The sequence below is a fragment of the Cydia pomonella genome, chromosome 7, assembly GCF_033807575.1.
Source record: "Cydia pomonella isolate Wapato2018A chromosome 7, ilCydPomo1, whole genome shotgun sequence".
NCBI classification, from domain to species: Eukaryota; Metazoa; Arthropoda; class Insecta; order Lepidoptera; family Tortricidae; genus Cydia; species Cydia pomonella.
Window position 1 is genome coordinate 4,954,443 of NC_084709.1, and position 19,319 is coordinate 4,973,761.

General features: G+C 34.2%; 1 protein-coding gene across 2 annotated transcripts in view; it reads left to right on the forward strand.

Annotated features, from left to right (window-relative positions):
* Positions 1-8,863: 8,863 nt before the first annotated feature.
* LOC133519633 (transcription factor cwo-like) overlaps positions 8,864-19,319 on the forward strand; it is a 54,584-nt gene continuing 44,128 nt past the window's right edge. Inside the window, exon 1 of one of the 2 annotated variants that reach the window (XM_061853674.1) lies at positions 8,864-9,250. In XM_061853674.1, coding sequence (XP_061709658.1) covers positions 9,198-9,250 — 53 coding nt within the window. In that variant the 5' untranslated portion in view covers positions 8,864-9,197. The remainder of the gene's footprint in view (positions 9,251-19,319) is intronic. The other variant, XM_061853675.1, reaches the window with a different exon arrangement.

A 19,319-nucleotide genomic window follows, 5' to 3' on the forward strand; every position in this document is an offset into this window, starting at 1 on the left:
TTGGCGTGAATTGTCAAACATGTTTATGTTTCCGATTCAAGCCACAAGATGGCAGACCCTCCAACGCTCACGGTCCCTATAAAATGTCAAATAGTTAAAATAGTGAAATGTTTGAATAACAAAATCAGAATTGAATATTAATTAGGCCTTTAAAAAATATATTAAATATAAATAAGTATACCGTAAGTATAAGTAGACCAGATATATAAATATTTTTTAAAATGTGTATTTGTTCTTATTTTTGTTTTTGTTACCTTTATGTTTTATTTTATTTTTAATAATTGTCAGTAGCAAAAGGCGTGAAATTCAAATTCTGTCAGAGATGAATCCTTTGCGCCTACATTTTTTTTAATTTGCAGCCTTTTTCTACTGGTAAAGTGTAGTCCTGGGTCCGAATCCCGGTAGGGGCATTTAATTGTGTGATAAGCACAGATATTTGTTCCTGAGTCATGGATATTTTCTATGTATTTGTATATTATATAAGATCTGAGTAGCCACAACAAGTAGGATTTCTGCTCGAGAATTTTAAGGCGAGAAATCTTGAGAAATTTGTCCTTTGTCGAGACGGAAAAAAAAAACTTAATGCCTCGAGAATTCTCGAGGAATAAATCTCTTGCAATAAGTAAAATAAAAACACACGTGTACTCGTAACACGTGATGTGTCTAGCTTCGTTTGTCCGTTTGTCTGTCCTTTATCCCGGAAATGCGTGGAGGTATCGAGTAGAAATTAAAACCATATACTCAGGTCTACAGTTCCTTGAAGCTGTGAAAAAATCGGACGTTTATACCGCAAAAAACGTATATTTCGACACTTTCAAGGGAATTCATATTTATAGGGTACTTTTCATTACCTAACCTCATTTTCATTTTCATCAGATATGAAATTTGGCAATTATACGAAATAAATCTAAACTAAAACATAAAAAATATTGTCTTTATTTAAAGTACGTAATTAATCATCGAGGTTAAGAAACGGTATGCGCGGTCATACTCATAATTGTATAGGTAAGTGACCTCTTTGTAGATTTTTAATTTTTGTTTTTACTAATTTGTACAGAAGAGAAAAATCTGAAAGCCTTATATTTTTATGTACGGAACCCGCACTTTTTATAACCCGGTTTTATTTACTTTTAGATTGTTGTAACATGGAGCAACTGGTATAATTAACAAAATATTATTTGCGCCGATCTTTGGAACAACTTGTATGTATGGCGAAACGCTGCAAATTAATTGTTAATCATGTTACTGTTAGAGTAACTAATAATTTTAAAAAGTTAAGTACCTCTCTTTTTTTTTTTATATACTAGACAGGTATAAATTTTTTGTTTGTTGTTGATTAGTAAGTGCAATTTATGGTTACCTAAAACCATTACCAGTTTTGTTTGATTATTTGTCTTACTTACGCGACTTCTATGTTACAACCTTACCACTTTGAGTTAAAGTTTAAACTTGAATGACAGTTGCGGGGTACTTATGTTTCTTTGTAAAACATGTCCTAATAAGAGCGCTGACAAGCCTTATCGGGATCTTGTTCTAAAAGTAATTGGAAAAATAGATAAATTTAGTTCAATTCAAATTGTCCTTTAATAAATAAATGCTGGTCTGTTTTCCTATTAAGGGTATTGTAAATACTCACACAGTCGGGCCAAGTTAACTGGGCCAAGCCAAAGTGTAATTTTGTCATTTTAATGTCAAATTTCTATGAAAATATGACGGTTATTTAATTATAATGACACTACCTCACTTTGTTCGTTTAAGTCGGTGCAATGTTAATTTAGATGGACTCTAGCTTATACTTGATTTTATTTACGCAATTTTCCGATAGATGTCTCTGATTGTAGAATAGAACACGCTATTGTTTGTTCTTCGTGGTGTACGTAAATTAATTTTAAATATTTCGTTGTCTTAAAAAGGATACATACGTTAATTTCTTTTTTTGGATTCGTTCTTATTAATCCCAGTAAGAACGAATATTGAATATGGTGTAATGGGGAAACTATAAGCAAAATAGATAACAATACCACGTAGATATTTGTCAGTCTTACAGAACTGATGTTCGTGAGCGTCATCTAAGGTAAGCTTATGTGATACGGCAAAAAAAAATGACATGGTGTTTTACTGAAACTTTTAAATTTTCTCGAGATACTCGAAAAATCCTCGTCGAGAATTCCCGTGCATTGAGAAATAAAAAAAGTCGAGAAACCCTAAACACGAGTCTTCTTGAGCTTACTGTGGGACTTAGTAAATTTGTGTAATAATGGCTTATAATATTTATTTATTTATATTTTGTAAGTATGTATGTATTTGGAATAATTCGGAGTGCTTTATTCATAAAACTAAAAGTGAACAAACGTATGTAAATAAAAAGTGGCTGTGACATAATCGGACAGACAGACGGACATGAGGAATCTATAAGGGTTCCGTTTTTTTGCCATTTGGCTACGGAACCCTAAAAATATGAAACAATATAACTTTATAAATAGGTACTTTTAACGAAAATTATGTTAAGCTTGAAACTTACTTAATACGTACTTAACGTTAAAAATAAAAAGCGGCCAAGTGCGAGTCGGACTCGCCCATGAAGGGTTCCGTACCATTTATGACGTATTAAAAAAACTACTTACTAGATCTGGTTCAAACCAATTTTCGTTGGAAGTTTGCATGGTAATGTATATCATATATTTTTTTAGATTTTTCATTCCGTTATTTTAGAAGTTACAGGGGGGGGGACACACTTTTTTTCACTTTGGAAGTGTCTCTCGCGCAAACTATTCAGTTTAGAAAAAAATGATATTAGAAACCTAAATATCATTTTTGAAGACCTATCCTTAGATACCCCACACGTATGGGTTTGATGAAAAAATTTTTTTTTTTAATTTTTATGACGTATTAAAAAAAAACTACTTACTAGATCTCGTTCGAACCAATTTTCGGTGGAAGTTTGCATGGCAATGTATATCATATATTTTTTTTAGATTTTTCATTCTGTTATTTTAGAAGTTACGGGGGGGGGGGGGGGGCACACTTTTTTACCACTTTGGAAGTGTCTCTCGCGCAAACTATTCAGTTTAGAAAAAAATGATATTAGAAACCTCAATATCGTTTTTAAAGACCTATCCATAGATACCCCACACGTATGGGTTTGATGAAAAAAGATTTTTTGAGTTTCAGTTCTAAGTATGGGGAACCCCCAAAATTTATTGTTTTTTTTTTCTATTTTTGTGTAAACATCATAATGCGGTTCATAGAATACATCTACTTACCAAGTTTGAACAGTATAGCTTTTATAGTTTCGGAAAAAAGTGGCTGTGACAGAATCGGACAGACAGACGGACATGACGAATCTATAAGGGTTCCGTTTTTTGCCATTTGGCTACGGAACCCTAAAAAATAATCAAAAAGAGCATTAGAAATCCACAATTGTAATATAGCATAGAAAAAAAAACAGCAATTATTACGATTAAAACATTATATCGGCTGCATAACCAATTACTTTATTTCACCCCTTTTAACTAAGTAATTCGTAACAGTATTAAAGATAACGGTTCGTTAAGTGACGCTTATTAAGTTTTCATAACCATAAACATCGCAAGACGAGCAATTGAGCATAGATGTGCGAGGATTATTTGTTAATTGTTTCCTAGGAACGGAACTAGGTACTTCTTACTGTAAGTATCTACCTAGTACGTTAGTAAATTAAGTAGTAAGTACTTAATTTATCTGAAATTTACTACGGTGCGTAAAATGTTTAAGTACATGCTTTGTACGAAGGATTAGTTATTAAAAATAAGTTTGTCATTCGATTTAGACTTTGTCCCAATACGAAACAATAAAAAAATCTCATTAACCGTCTCAGTTAAGTGACGAATCCATGAACAGCTAAAAACTGTTTTTATTTATTAGAAATGTTTTTTTTTACAACAAAGTCTTGACCCATACTATACCTTTCACGTCGAATGATGGTCCCTACCCTATCCATAGAAATAGGATGTAAAAGAACGACGAACGACTGTCAAACTTCAAAAGTGCGACCAAAAATAAAATGCAAGTGTGTGCGTAAATTGTCTATGTGAGATCAAAAATAGTGATATCATGTTACAACATATTAATAATCTATCACTGTTTGACTGCTTTATCGACTACTTTTTCAAATGTGTTTGTTTTTATACAAAAATGTTTTAGGTATGAGTATAATTACTACTATTAGACCCTATTAGCGCGCATAGTACCTTTAATTTAATTAATTTTTTAAATTTGATATTCGTGCCTCTTTCTGGTTGGGTGTGTATTGTGTGGATGTACGTCTTTTTACTATGAAGGGGAAACTTTTTGCGGTAACTTAAAAACAGCTAAACTGATCATTTTTCTTTCGAAGCGATTATCTCCGAATATATTCATTTTATCAAAGAAATGTTTTTTGAAGTCCCCTATTAGTTTTGAAAGACCTTTCCAACGATACCCCACACTGTAGGGTTGAAGCAAAAAAAAATTCTCCCCTACTTTACGTGTAGGGGAGGTACTCTAAAAAAATATTTTTTTAGATTTTATTGTACGACTTTGTTGGCTTTATTGATTTATATCTCCATACCAAATTTCATATTTCTAGCACTAACGACCACGGAGCAAAACCGCGGACAGACGGACAGACAGACAGACGGACATGGGGAAACTACCCAACTAGCAAAAACACGCTTAGAATAGTCTCAAGACTACAATTTTTTCGCTCTTATATTGATCTTATAGCATCGTATAAGCCCGGATTTGGGCAAAAATTATAAGCGTATTTATTTTGATATCGTTCTAATATCAGTCTAATTGAATGCTGCTTGCATTTACAGTAATCTTTCCAAAACTTATTTAAGCTACCTTAGGCTAATATCGCTTTTACGTAAGTATCTTGTAAGCCTACATAGGCTTATATTGGTCCAACGTTAGAATCTTATGAGCCTTAATAAGCTTATTTAGATTTTTTGTAAGATCACACAGAGAGTTGAAACATTCTATTTGTGAAGTATAAGTGTACGAGTGAAATTAAATGCAGCAGCGTGACATAAATATGTTAGTGTAAGTATTTATCTAACTGTTTATGAATTATGTTTAAATATAATAACGTGCTCGTTATCATCGTGTGTGTTTATGTTTTACGGTATGTAATCACGTGGGAAAATATTATTTACTGTAAAGTAGACCCTGTTTTCCACTTCAAACTTCATGCGCCTGATCAAATATGGTATTTGTATCCGTTTATAATTATTTTATTTCTTTATTTGTACTGATAGTCAGCCATAGCTGTAGGTGTATTTTTAAAGCGCACTATTAGACTATTATAAGATTATTTACACTAAATTCTGCATTCAGAATACAAATGATATGGCCATGTTGAATTAATTAGGGTTCCTTGGTTTACTTACTAAAACCCTAAATACATTTGTTTATCCTTACTAGATCACTTGACACATACTAATAAACTAAATGTTTTTTTTTATTTAAGTGACAAGATTGGTGATGCAAAATGGTTGTATTTATGTATATAGACCATTACTTGATGAAGAAAGACTTCCGCATGTTAAAACATTTAACATGGCCTTGGGAAGAAACACAATATACAAGTCTTGTTATTAAGCTACTATGCCAATACATTCCAGGAGACAACTCATTAATTTGCACAATCTCTTTGTTTGTGTTAAGCAGTGTCCTTGCGTCCTTTGGTAGAACATTATTTAGTCTTCTGTTTAAAATAATTAGCAATCCATTTACTGCTGCATGAGGGATATTAAATTTTAACGCCCATTTTTGTAATTCACTTTTTAAGGCAAAATCTTTCTCATAATCTGTTTCGTCATCGGTCGAAGATTCTTTTTCACTAAAATCATTAATTTCACATACTGAAACTTTGTCCTCAACCTCTACATCTTTCATGCAAGCAGAACCTACAGAACCCTCACTAATATTTTCACCAACACTACCTTGTCTTGGCAGGAGCTGTATGTGTATTTGATTTACTTATGATTTTTTTGTACTTCTGAATTTTCCGCCGATAACCATCACTTCTCGAACGTTTTTTCCAGTTGTCGTAATCCTATTTAAAATTACACTCTTACTTTAAATTACAAAAAAAAATTAATTAAATATCATACTTACAAGTGTTCCCAAAATCGATTTAAGATCAAACGATCTTATATTGATCTTGTTTTTTGTGATATAAGTATCTTTATCCTATATCACTCTAATATCTTACTAAATTGCTGCTGTTGATCTTATTATGCTTGTTTATAGCTTTAAATAAGATCAGAAAAGTACGTACTTACAGTGTTCTTATGCTATGTTGATATTAGTCTTACATTCTTACAATAGCATTTAGAAAGTATAATATAAAATCAAATGAACTTAGAGAATGGGGATATAAGACTAGGTACTCTCAAGTTCAATGAGACTTCGTAAATGTTATTGTAGGACCAAGAGGCTTATAATAGTATTATACTATGTTGATATTAGTCTTACATTCTTACAATAGCATATATAAAGTCTAATATAAAATCAAATGAACTTAGAGAAAGGGGATATAAGACCAGGCACTCTCAAGTTCAATAAGACTTCGTAAATGTTATTGTAGGACCAAGAGGCTTATAATAGTATTATACTATGTTGATATTAGTCTTACATTCTTACAATAGCATTTATAAAGTCTAATATGAAATCAAATGAACTTAGAGAAAGGGGATATAAGACCAGGCACTCTCAAGTTCAATGAGACTTCGTAAATGTTCTTGTAAGAGCAAGAGGTTTATAATAGTATTATAAAATGCTCTTATATACATATATAAGACTAGGTAATAAGACTGACCTTACTAAAGCCGGTACTAGCTTGTCTAAGACTAATATAAGAGTGATGATATGTTCCAAAACAATAATAAGAGCTCTATAAGCTCATCAGTCTTATAAAGTGCGCAACCTGAGACTCTTTTGCTAGTTGGGTATAGTTGACTACGGAACCCTAAAAATGGTCACGTTTTCTCATATGTAGTCTGCCTCTTTCGCACTTATGGGATGTTCATATACGTGATGGCTTCCCTTTCGCACACTTCATCTGTCTGTCGCGCGAAGCGTTTGAGATGTCTGTGTCCCTACCTAATCCCCATGACAGTTCCTTCAAGTCTCTCTTGGTTGGGCTTAAATAAGATAAAAAAATTCTTTCACAGTATTTTTATTACTTAAAATTTTCAAAAAATGTCTACAAACATTGTACGTAACAGATACGTCACATAAAAATGACGTGAGAGAAGTAGATATACATATGTATATGTATAGGATTCAGTTAATTTCACGGTTTCACACCTCCTCAGTTGGGCCCTCTTTGTGGTTTACGAGTATGTTATGGTGGAGGGAGACTTAGGTTCTTCGAAACATGTCGCGCAAGTGCAATGCATGCAACGCAAGTGACTAAAAAAAACCAAAACCGAAACTGAAAAAGTAAGCCGAAGTATTAATTTAATCTTAATTTATTTTCCTAATTTTAACGATATTACCTACCTAACTCTGGATCATCAATTATCAAGCTATATAACTAGGCGCCTGTAATAAAATTCTGTACGACATTACGAGTACACTGAAAGCAGTAATTGCTAGGTCTAAAATTTATTTTTTACTAGTACTTATGCCAAGTTTTAATTTCACAATACAATTTTTATAAACTTATTTGTAATATTGGCTTAGGAATGTTGGTAGCATACCGTGGTTCTAGAATCTATGGAGTCGCAAAATTTAATTTTTTCAAAGCAAAGAAAATATCTATTATATGTATATATTTTTATGTTAAAACTATTGGAGTGGTTGGAGGGTCCTTTGGAACATAATTTTTTTTTTTTTTGCTTTTACCATCGTAAAGAATGTGTTTAAATAAGTATGTTTTGTTAGATACAGTTTTTTCTCTGATAAATATTTAATAAGATATTGAGGTTTTTCAGTATATCTCGGTAAATATTGATCGCAGAATAGAAGTGAACATAACATAACACTCTTATTTAAACACATTCATTACGATGGTAAAAAGAAAAAAAAACCATCAAAAATTTTCTGTCCCAAAACCGACCCCCTACCCCATACCCCAACCGTTTATTTAGTTTACCAGCATTAACTTAATTATTACATACAAATATACATGTAATATTTTATATTTACTTTGACTTTGACATTGAAAAAAAATAATTTCGCGACTCCATAGATTCTAGAACCACGGTGTGCTACCAAAAAAACAAAGGATCACTAAGCAACTATTGTCAGAAAACAAAAACTAAACATTTGATATTTGAATATGAATCAAAAACGATGACTTATTTTTTACTCCTAGGTCACATAAATGGTGGTAACATTTTCGAAATGGTATTCATTCTTTAGAAAAAAAAAAATTGCCCATAGACGAACAAAAATTGTCATGTGATTCGCAATAGTGTCTTATTAGTAATTATGAAGTTGATATGAATTTAAACCGGTTATTTGTATATTAATTTAATTTATGTTTAAGTATAATAACATCAGCAGTGGGATAAAAATGCTGCCTAAGCTGTCTCAAACCGTTTTCAGATGCACACTTTTTTTTGAAAAAGACGAAATCACAAATAGAAAGAAAATAAAATAAAAGCAGTTTGAAGCTTTTTGATAGTAATAATCCTTATTGGGAAGGGGAACCCATAAGTCGCTTATATGACCTTTAACCAACCCAGTATGATGTCTTCAATCACCTGCGTGCAGGGCAGGCCACGTTCACCGTTCACACGTTACGTTCTTCTCCAGGCACGTAACGTGGTCCTAACAATGAAGAGTCGGGCCCGGAGGGGGCAGCGGCGTGGGCGGCGAGGTCCCAGTCACGTGCAGACAAGCGTGGCCTGCCGCGGGCGCCGCACATTCCTTTGCCCGTGCCGTGCCATATTTTGATGCCGCCAGTCATGTGACTAAACCGGCCGGCATTCAGTCAGTCTTGTTCAAACGTTGAGTCGGGGCGCTCGCTAGTGCCACCCGTACGTTTCGTACATTATACATGCACATTAACGGAAAAACCTTACTCTACTACGGCGTTTGGTTACCAAAAATGGATTGCGAGGACCTCACTTAAACAAATTTGTGAAGTGTGTGTTATCAATTCAGGATTTACGTGATTGTGTCCGTGTTGACATTGTGATCTTTTCCGTTGCGAAGTAAATATGGAAACAAGGCATTATTGGGAGGAGAACGGGCATGCCGTCAAATACGAGAGGTATAGTAATATCCTAATATCTTATAAGAACGCAATTTCTTCAATTTCCAATTTCCAACCGGACATGTAGCTAATTTTTAAAATAGAAGGAAAACAATTTGAAAAGTTGAATTGGATTTCAAGGTTAAGGTGCTTATTAAAATTAAGAAAGGAATGATCCTGAGATTTTCGAAAAGGGTTATTTTGGCTATCACACTCACACAACACATCAACGGCAGGCAGCTCTAAAATATTTCAAAATTTTCGCTGCTCACATATAGGTGTAATAGGTGTAAGTACTACTACACGACCACCTGACCTGCCTATATTTTTCGTAAGATGCACCGTAATTATCATCTACATCATATATACTAACACTGTTATAACATACCTACAATAGTATACATTTAAAAAGTCATCCCGAACATATAATTTATTTAATTTTCCATGGATGGCTCACTTCGACTAAGTGCTATATCAGGTTCTCTGTCTTTTCCTATATTTGGTCAGGAGAGGCGAGCCGATCGATATTTTTTGATATCCATATTTTTAGGAAAATAAAGCGCGAAAGGGAAAATCCAGAGGAAACCTCCGCTATTATGCCAATTGTAATGAACAGGAATAGAGAGCAGAAAATAAGCAGGAACTTTTATCATACGCTCTAAGGCAAGGTGTTTCAATTATAGCCGTGTCGAAGTTAGAAATTTCCATGTACTGACATTACCTGTTCGTGTAGGTAAAGTCAGCAATATATTCGCTTAGCACCTTTGCATACAAACTTATATGCAGGGTCACTTTTCTCTGCAGCTGACTGTACCTGCTATCCATGAATATACAAAATTATTTATTTCAAAATAGACACGTGTAAATAATGTAAGGTCATTATTTAAATGTCGCTGAATATTATATACCAAATATCTTTACCTAAAGGAAGATTAAGATATTTTATTTAATATTGCAAACCTCGTAACTCCGCTTCAACGACATTAGGGATTTACAACTTAAGTCAACAATACCTTAAGTTGCATGCGAAATGCGAACCTCTTAACTCCTTTTCACGAAGATACAAGGTTTGCGACGTAAGCCGACGATAAGGACAATTTAAAGAAAACACAGACTTATGCGATTGAAAAGCAAAACAACAATACATACTTACGTACCCTAATGGTTATAATTGTTATCAATAAACGACTCCATTCGCAATTTCGCAGTGCCTAATTTAGAGGCAATAGTCATACCGATAAGATAATTTTCACTGAAGATACTCTAAAGACAAGTATAATAACAAATGTACAACAAAACAAGGAAGTAAAAGGTACCAATTATATATTTAGAGGAACGGATTACCGAGTAAGTCTTCCATGGCATCACGTTTCCATTTTCCGATAAGCGGATCACGTGAACGGATCATAATGATATTATTGATATTAGAGAAAGTGCAATATAACTCTCTATCAAAGCAATTGCGATAAGCAGAAAAGTAAACAAAATTATATGTACGAGTACTAACAATTTCCATCAGTTTTAGAAATTAAATACGGAAAATATTAATTTGCAATTTAGTCTGAAGAGTAGGCGGAATATAAAGTATAATATACCAAATGCCAAGTTTAGTTAGGACAAAATGCCAAGTTTAGTTAGGACAAAATGCTAAGTTTAGTTAGGGCAAAATGCCAAGTTTAGTTAGGACAAAATGATAGATTTTTTCTCTTTTGATTTGGCTGAGTTAAAAGAAAAGATCAGATGAATTCTTATTAGATTCTCCAAATGGCAAAGTGGTATTTCGATTCACATTTCCAATCGAAATAACTCCGTTTAAGAGCATATTCAGTGTCGTGTTCTGATTAGGAAAATGTACCTAGAAGAAATAATATTTTGGGGTGTAAATTTTTATTTATTTATTTTATGGGCCAGGTCGTCTAAGTCGGCCAACCCTTCATACAAATACTTACCAATTTTTTTCTCTCCTGAAATATTGTCCTCAAGAGAATTAAGGAGAGACAAACTCAGTTATGGCATCTTTACTCCAATTAAGGAGAAGTTAAAAGTGACAGATATACACCGTGTCCAATAAGTTCGAATACAGTTATGATCCTTAATGAAATAAATGTACGCGTAGTTTATGTTATGAAAATTATATTAAATGAAAGCCACATTTATATACAATATTTACAACAAATGTTTTGGAATTACTCCACCATTAACTTTTTTTACAAGTTTCAAACGTTTCTCAAAAGAGTCACAAGCGGCACGCACCGCATCCATCGGCATATCGTCCCAAATTTGCACGATAACCTTTTTAAAATGGCTCAGGTTTGCGACTTTATAATTATTTAGCTTCGAGAGCATGTATGACCATACGAAATAATCTAGTACGTTTAAATCTGGAGAACTTGGTGGCCATTCATTTTTCGGCAAAAAATCGGTCAAATTAGCCTTGCACCAAGCTTGAACAGCGTTTGCCGTATGCGACGGAGCTCCGTCTTGTTGGAAAACATAATAATCGTCTCCAAACATATTTTTTAAATTTGGGGCAACATTTTTCTCCAAAACCTCCGATTTATAGTATGCCGCATTGATTTTAACGCCTTTATCAATAAAAACTAGAGGCAGTTTGCCCCTCTTACAAAGAGCACCCCAAACCATCACTGATGGTGAGCTCTGGAACCTAGGCACATTCTTTTCATACTCTGGAATGTCTTCTATCCGTGCTGCCCACAACCGGTCGTTCTGGGCGTTATGAGGCTGCTCTAACACAAAGAGTTTCTCGTCCGAGAAAACAAATTCGTCACCTGCGTGCCAAGAAAGTATGGTGCTACATCTTTCTACTCTCTTTTTCTTGGTTGCATCTGAAATGCCATGTACTTTTCGTTTTTTATAAGCATGACATCCAAGATCTTTTTTCAATATATTATGTACAGATCCCCTGGAAATTTTCAGATCAGCAGCTAATTTTCTAATAGAACGGTGTTTTTTCCGCCGAATTCGCTCTCTTATAGCCTTTACCACTTTTTCAGTTCTAGCTGAGCGGGGCCGACCGGATCTTTTCCTGTCCTCTGTAGAAGAGATCTCTTTATACCTTTTTATAGTAGTATAAACCAGATTCCGTTTAATTCCATGGGGTTGTAACGCCTTGAATATAGCACATGGCCTGTCGCCTTTAAGGAATTTTCTAATAATTTCTTCACGAACGCACTTCATCGTGTATTGAAGCCAAACTAAAAATACGTGACTTATGAAATTATAGTGCTATGTTTATGTCAATATACTTTTTAAATTAAAATAAGAATTTTATAGCCAGCGATCCGTATGTCTATACAGCAAGTGCTAAAAGTTTGTATTCGAACTTATTGGACACGGTGTAGATGTCCGCAATTTAAGAACTTCGGTGTTCGCGATAGGCCCTCTGCTGAGTTTAATGTCGTATGACCAAAATTGTGGCTGACAAAACGAATAAAGTTCTTCCAGTAAAAAGGTAAAATCGGTAAGGTAACATACCGAACACATACCGAAGCGATATATAAAACTAAACTTCCAAATCAAAGAATTTGAATGCAGGAGTGAAAACTACCACATGAACAAGAAAGATGTCTAAAATACTAAGTAACACCCAAAATTACGCTAATACACCCAAAAAGATTTAGATATATGGTGGAGTAGTAGATCGAGCACTGAAAATAGTGATGAGAAAGGGTAGGGCAAATTATTACGCGTGGAATGTGGACACTACGCGAGACAAACTGTCCTATGCAACTAACCAATGTCTATGCACAGTAGAGTAGAGGCGAACCGTCCATAACACGAAAGAATGATGGATTGTATGCAGAAAGCAACAGATCGATGATAGTGGAAAAATGGGGAAGAGGCTGACATCCCAAAAGGGCGCAATAAAGGTGAGGACTGAGAGGAATTCTTTTGGTTCAAATCATCTAAAAACACAAGCTTTCATAATCAAATGCAACGAATATAGCGACAGCTATTATTAGGATATGATGACTACCTATATAATGTGCTGTTGTGTGACACTGACACGTGAGACCGAAATAACGCACGAGTCATGAAGCCCTGAGTTACATTGTGTTTGCAATTCACTTTTATCATTAACGAGCGCATTATCGCTGCGTGGCGCGATAGTGTTTCAAATGCTAATAAAAAAGGCCAGCTAATCTTGAATGAATTCCCAATTTAGACGTGGACTTACTTTAGTAAAAACCGCGTAATATGTCATTTTTCACTGGTCCCTGCAACTCTTCCGCACTAAGCATAAGAACAGTAAATACGATATACTTTACAGTTGAAATCACATTCAAGTGTAGAACATATCGTACAAGTACAAGGTATACAATTGAATGACATTTCAAAACAAGTTACTGTTCTTATGCTTAATGCGGCAAAACTTATTTTCATACATTTTTTCACGGCTTATATGCTTTCCCGCTTCAAATGCATTTTATTCGTGGCCTCCTTGGAATCTTCTTAAGCATATGTACTTATTTTGCCCTATTCTGCGTCATCTGCTTTGAAGTATGTGGTTTTTATACCTTATATTTTTCTCGCGCATGAGAGGAGGCCTGTGCCCAGCAGTGGGACGTATATAGGCTGAATTATTATTATTTATATTTTTAAAATTCAGCGCTCCTTACAAAGTAAATGTATAGTAGAGGATTTTGCAATAATCTGTGCTAATGCTAACCTTCGATAGCATGTGCGTCACGAGCCGAGAGTTCAATGCTATTGATGCAAGTACATCTGGTGCAGTGTGAATGGTGTAATGCTTACGAATCATGTGACGCGTACTCCCGCCAGTTAGTGGTCAGAAAAGATAATCTAATGACCATGGAGAAGATTGGCATATCGTATCAATACGTATCTGTATGGAATGGATATGATATATATGAAGATTATACTAGATAGGTATGAGTGTCTGTAACTCTCTTCTATTCGCGGGGCAAACGTGACCTTTGCTCTATCACATGGTAGTGGATGACCTCAGTCATCATACGCTAGCTTGATGTAACTAGACACTTTGTTTTCCCGAAAGGTTTATTTTCCATAACCCTGCGAATTTCTACAAAAAATATTATTTCTCCTCCTAACTCTCCTAAGTTCCAGACTCATTTTTGCAGTGTTGAATTTACGAGCTTCTTTTATTCCATTATAGTTCAAACTTCGGTTTGATTCTGTCCATAGGGACATAGGGACTTAGGAGGCCTATTTAATAATTTAAACATTTTAAACAACCCTCGAAGTTGAACTTCTGTTTCTTAGAACCATAACACAGAACAGTACACCTGCACATGTTGTAAACGATTACAAAACTGTGAAAATGTCAGCGTTAGCCTTCGTGCAGCACGAGGCCCACGAGGCGCGACTCATCACTTTCCTGTTTTACTGTTGTGTAGTTGCCCTGTATCCGAAGTCAGGTTTTATTAGGCTAAACTAGGCTAAATTGATGGATGTAAATTCCGAATACCTACAATAGTTAAATATTTGAGGCTTTTTTCATATCTAAAACTGATATTAAAATTATACAATTTTAAAAACAAACCCATTGCACTATAGGCAGCAGCGGGATGAAGAACTGTTAACTACAACGTCAGAATCGTAAAATAATGTATAATTATATGTATATTGAAAACATTGGGAATTCCTCCAAGGTGATTTAACCCATTGTGAGTGTGACTCATTTTTTAAAATCCTGGTTTGCCTTTTTGTTATCTTTTCCCGAGCACTAAAATTAAGGATACCATTTATGAATACGGTCTGAAAAACAATTATATGCCTATTATAAACTAATACAACACAATTGTAACTAACTAAAGTGTAACTAACAATTATAACTAAATTTAGTTCAGCCAAAATAGACTTAACGAAGGAAAAATGATACGCAGCAATAAGTAGCAGCTGTAATTATAATTGGGTATCGGAAGTCAATGGCGAAAGCGGGCGTGATCGAAAATAGAACCTAAGTACCTACTGCGCAGATTTCCCAAGGACATGTTCACATCTGCCTACTAGAATGTTTATATATTTATTTATATAAAAAATATTTTAAATAAAAATTATAAATACAAATAATATAAACTAATATTTTATAATTTAATAAAAAATAAAAATACAATAATTATAAGTTATAAATAAAAATTAAACCGTATTCAGAAATAAAACTACACTAAAACTTAATGAAATAAAATTATAATTGAAAATAAACTAAACTAAAAAAAAACTTTAAACAACTCGTCCCGCGTCTTTCCAAACGCAAAGGTCACGCTTGCTGCATTACCACATTGAATCACGAATGATACATCAACTAGGTATAAAAAATAATATTAATATGAACACATGAATATGATATTACTATGTTGTTCAGATATTCAGAATATACCTATTTTATGTAATTTAGTGATGAGGCCAATATGGGTAAAGTTTTCACGCAGTGCAAAAATTCACTTCCTGAACTTCATAAAAGTAATTCGAGGACAATGTATTGCTTAAAATTGTAGGTATAGTTGTTGTAATATACTTAACGTATCCTTAGTTGTCTAAAAAATGTACCTTCATATATGGAAAATGTAAACCTATGTTGAGAAAATCAGTGTTGACATGGGAAAACATTACTAGTCACTTTGGTATATTTATGGTGGAAAGTTTATTCGTAGGTAAAACCACTCAGAAAAGAGGTCAAATGTAAATATTATGTACCTATGAAATTTTTATTTATACGAATAGGCAATCGTTGATGGGCGTCGCCAAGAGAGGCAGGGAGGTGGTAGCCCCCCTAGAGAACAAAATTTCTAACCAAATGGATGCCCCCCCCCCTCTCCTTGGCCATCGGCCTTATGAACCCCTCCCCCCCCCCAGCCGATCAGCTGGCGAAGCCCTTACGTTGGGCATCGTGGTATTTTTGTCACATACCTATGTCAAATTAAAATAAGGTATACCTATGCGCGTTTCAGCAACCATTAAACTATAAACATGACATTATAAGTAATATGTATAATACATATTATAAATAAAAAGATTACCCATTATAATAGGCAGGTACTAACTGAAAATGATGGGTTGCCATTTGGCTTGGTTTTCACGTGATGCAGCCCCTTTTGACAGCGAAACAACAAACGCCAAACCATTTTTCAATCACTTTCCCTTTCCATCACATTTTCCGATCGTAAAATAGATCGCGAAGTGTGAACGGGTGTTAAGTTAACACGAGACCCGGCGCGGGGGGCGGCCTTGCACGCGCGCGGCCGCGCACGCCGCGCGAAACGTGACCGCACGCACACAGCCATCGCTCACACACACAGACCCGTCTTATCGCTACACTACTGTGCCGCTATATTCGTTGCATTTTGTTTACTTTATAGGTTTTTGTTCTTTTAGTTAACGATTCTTGAAATGGGGCCCAGGTTATCTACGTGTCAATTAGGTTTCACAAGTTTCACAACGTTGTAAAAGTGACGTTGATGACTTATTGCATTCCTTGAAGGCATTGACCCTAACATTAACATAGTAGGTATAGGTATCTACATATTATATTCTGCCAAAATATTATAACATTTTCTCTTAATTTGCCTTAATAATAAACTTAAAAACTCTTAATTATTCATGTTTTCGAGGAATAAAAACTACACATTTACTTACGCGCTTGGGCACCTACTGTCGATGTTTTTTTTAACGCCGATTGCGCGTTTTAGAATCTGCAACCGAAATAAATAACAAATATTACATTTACCAATAAAAGAACAAAACAAATAATTTTATGCAACTACTTTATGTATAACCCTAATTCATTTTTGCGATATCGTACAATTCGTACATATACATATTGTATTAGATTAAACACTGATTACTGAGCAAAACATTATGACCGAGAGATGACGTAGGGTATAGGTACTTACACGCTATGCTATGCTATTACTGTTTAGGTACCAACGTTTTCTTTTCTACTGTGATATTCAGATTTTTTTTCCTTTTCACGTATATTTTTAATAGGAAAGGGATGCTGCTGCTCTCCTGATGCTTCTCCATTCCAACGTAGTCCTCATTTTCCTTTCGGGATATTAACATTATAGAAAGCATATTTACACAATTTGTTGTATAATGACATAGCTATACATGCCCCTTCATCTGACTTTTTCGATTCTTTGATTGTTGTAAGAGTTATGCATATGAGGGAAAACAAGTAATATACAATTTTTGTATGTGCCTAATTCTTATAATAACTAAAAACATGAAAAAACGAGACAAACGAATGAGCATAGCTATGGTGGATATACATTAAATTGTGTCGAAAAATTAGTTTTCAATAATGTTAATAACCAGTGAGGAAAAGGGGGCTACTTTTGTATGGAACAGCGGTTTTAGGGCGATTGCCCACTTTCGTCTTAATGAGATTAACGCGTTGTGGCACTGATTGAATACTTTTTATATGTTGAAGCTACTTTTATTTTCTTGCTTTTAATCTTTAAGTTTGTAAGTACTAACAAAAATATGGATTCTAATTGTCTGAATAACTTAAAAGCATTTTATTTATTTTTAATAAAAAAATCGTTTACTCATTTTTAATAATGAATGCCACGTAAGTTCTAATATAGCTGATCAGCTGACCCCTAATTTATCCATGTTACTGTGTATTGACAGGACTGTATGCACATTTACATGTGTCAATTTAATGTAAAAATATAGCTTTATTAATAAAACATTATGTTTCTATAATAAACGTTTAACGTTCTCAATTGTGACTTGCTTTGCGTAACCTACTGGTGCCATATATCTTTGTATAAAAAATGATTCACTGAAAATTAAACTTGAACCTTACAAACTTCAAAATAAAGACAATATTTAATGAAGACAACCAACTTCCTTCATTACAAACACATAATATATAGATTGTCCTCGTGAGCTGCGTCGCCGTCGTACCACTTGGCACAGGTAATTTATGGGTAATTTATATTTCGACAACACCAAACACCTTTTTTTTGTAATTTAAATGTCTACTGAAGATGAAGTGATCTAGGTCAAAGTATTCATTTATCTATACACATTGGATGTTTGATTGAATGTTAAGTTAAAATATACACGATACGAGTGGGTACCTGGGTACCTAATTGAATACCAAGAACATACAAACCCCGAAGCAGTGGAGTTCATCTAGTTATGCACAAATATATTGTATCTAATGATGAGCCACATGATTTTTTTTAAACTTTTAGTTACATTTTATATGGAGTATATTATATATTTGAAAATATATTCTACATTTTTTTTTCGAAACTAAGAATCTACTAACATAATACATATACACCTACGTTCCAAAGGTTATAAAATTTATCGTAGAGTTTTTGAGTAAAATGACTGTGACGCACGCACAGACTGACAGACATAAGGACATGAAGAAACTATAAGGGTTACATTTTCGCCATTTTGGCTACGGAACCCTAAAAATACTATTTAATAGCGCTACGAATTGATTATGATAATTTTTTTTCTGATAAATCGTTGAATTTCAATTATACAACATTTTTAGTGCAAGATTCGTCTTTTTTTTCTATTTTATAAATTCTTGGTCTCGGTCTCGGCCGAGAATCCAATTGAATCTCGGTCTCGGTCTCGGCCAAGATAAAAAAAGCGTTCTCGGTCGGACCTTAATATATTGTTAAAGTCAGACCGATCTTGATAGCCCAGCCTGTGTAAGCCTCGTAATTTCATAGAAGTTATTGATTGCAATGTTGATTGCACGGTTGGTGCCTGCTCGTCACCGCTTACGCAGGAGGATCCGCAACACAAGGCGTTGAATATTTCACTAGCCTTAAACTTAATGAGTTATTTACCGCGCTTGTTACCTAATCAATGTACTAGACCCATCTTTCACCGCGGCAACTATGACCTTATTCGCAAGGAGTTATCTGAAACCGATTGGTCGTGTTTGAATAATATGAATGTTGAGGATTCAGTTACGTATTTTTATTCGGTTCTTAGAACACTTATTTTCAGTCATATTCCACACAAATGCGTTAATAGTAATACTGGATACCCTCCTTGGTTTTCTCGTGCACTAATAAAAGTTCGCAAACAGAAACTATCAGCCCAT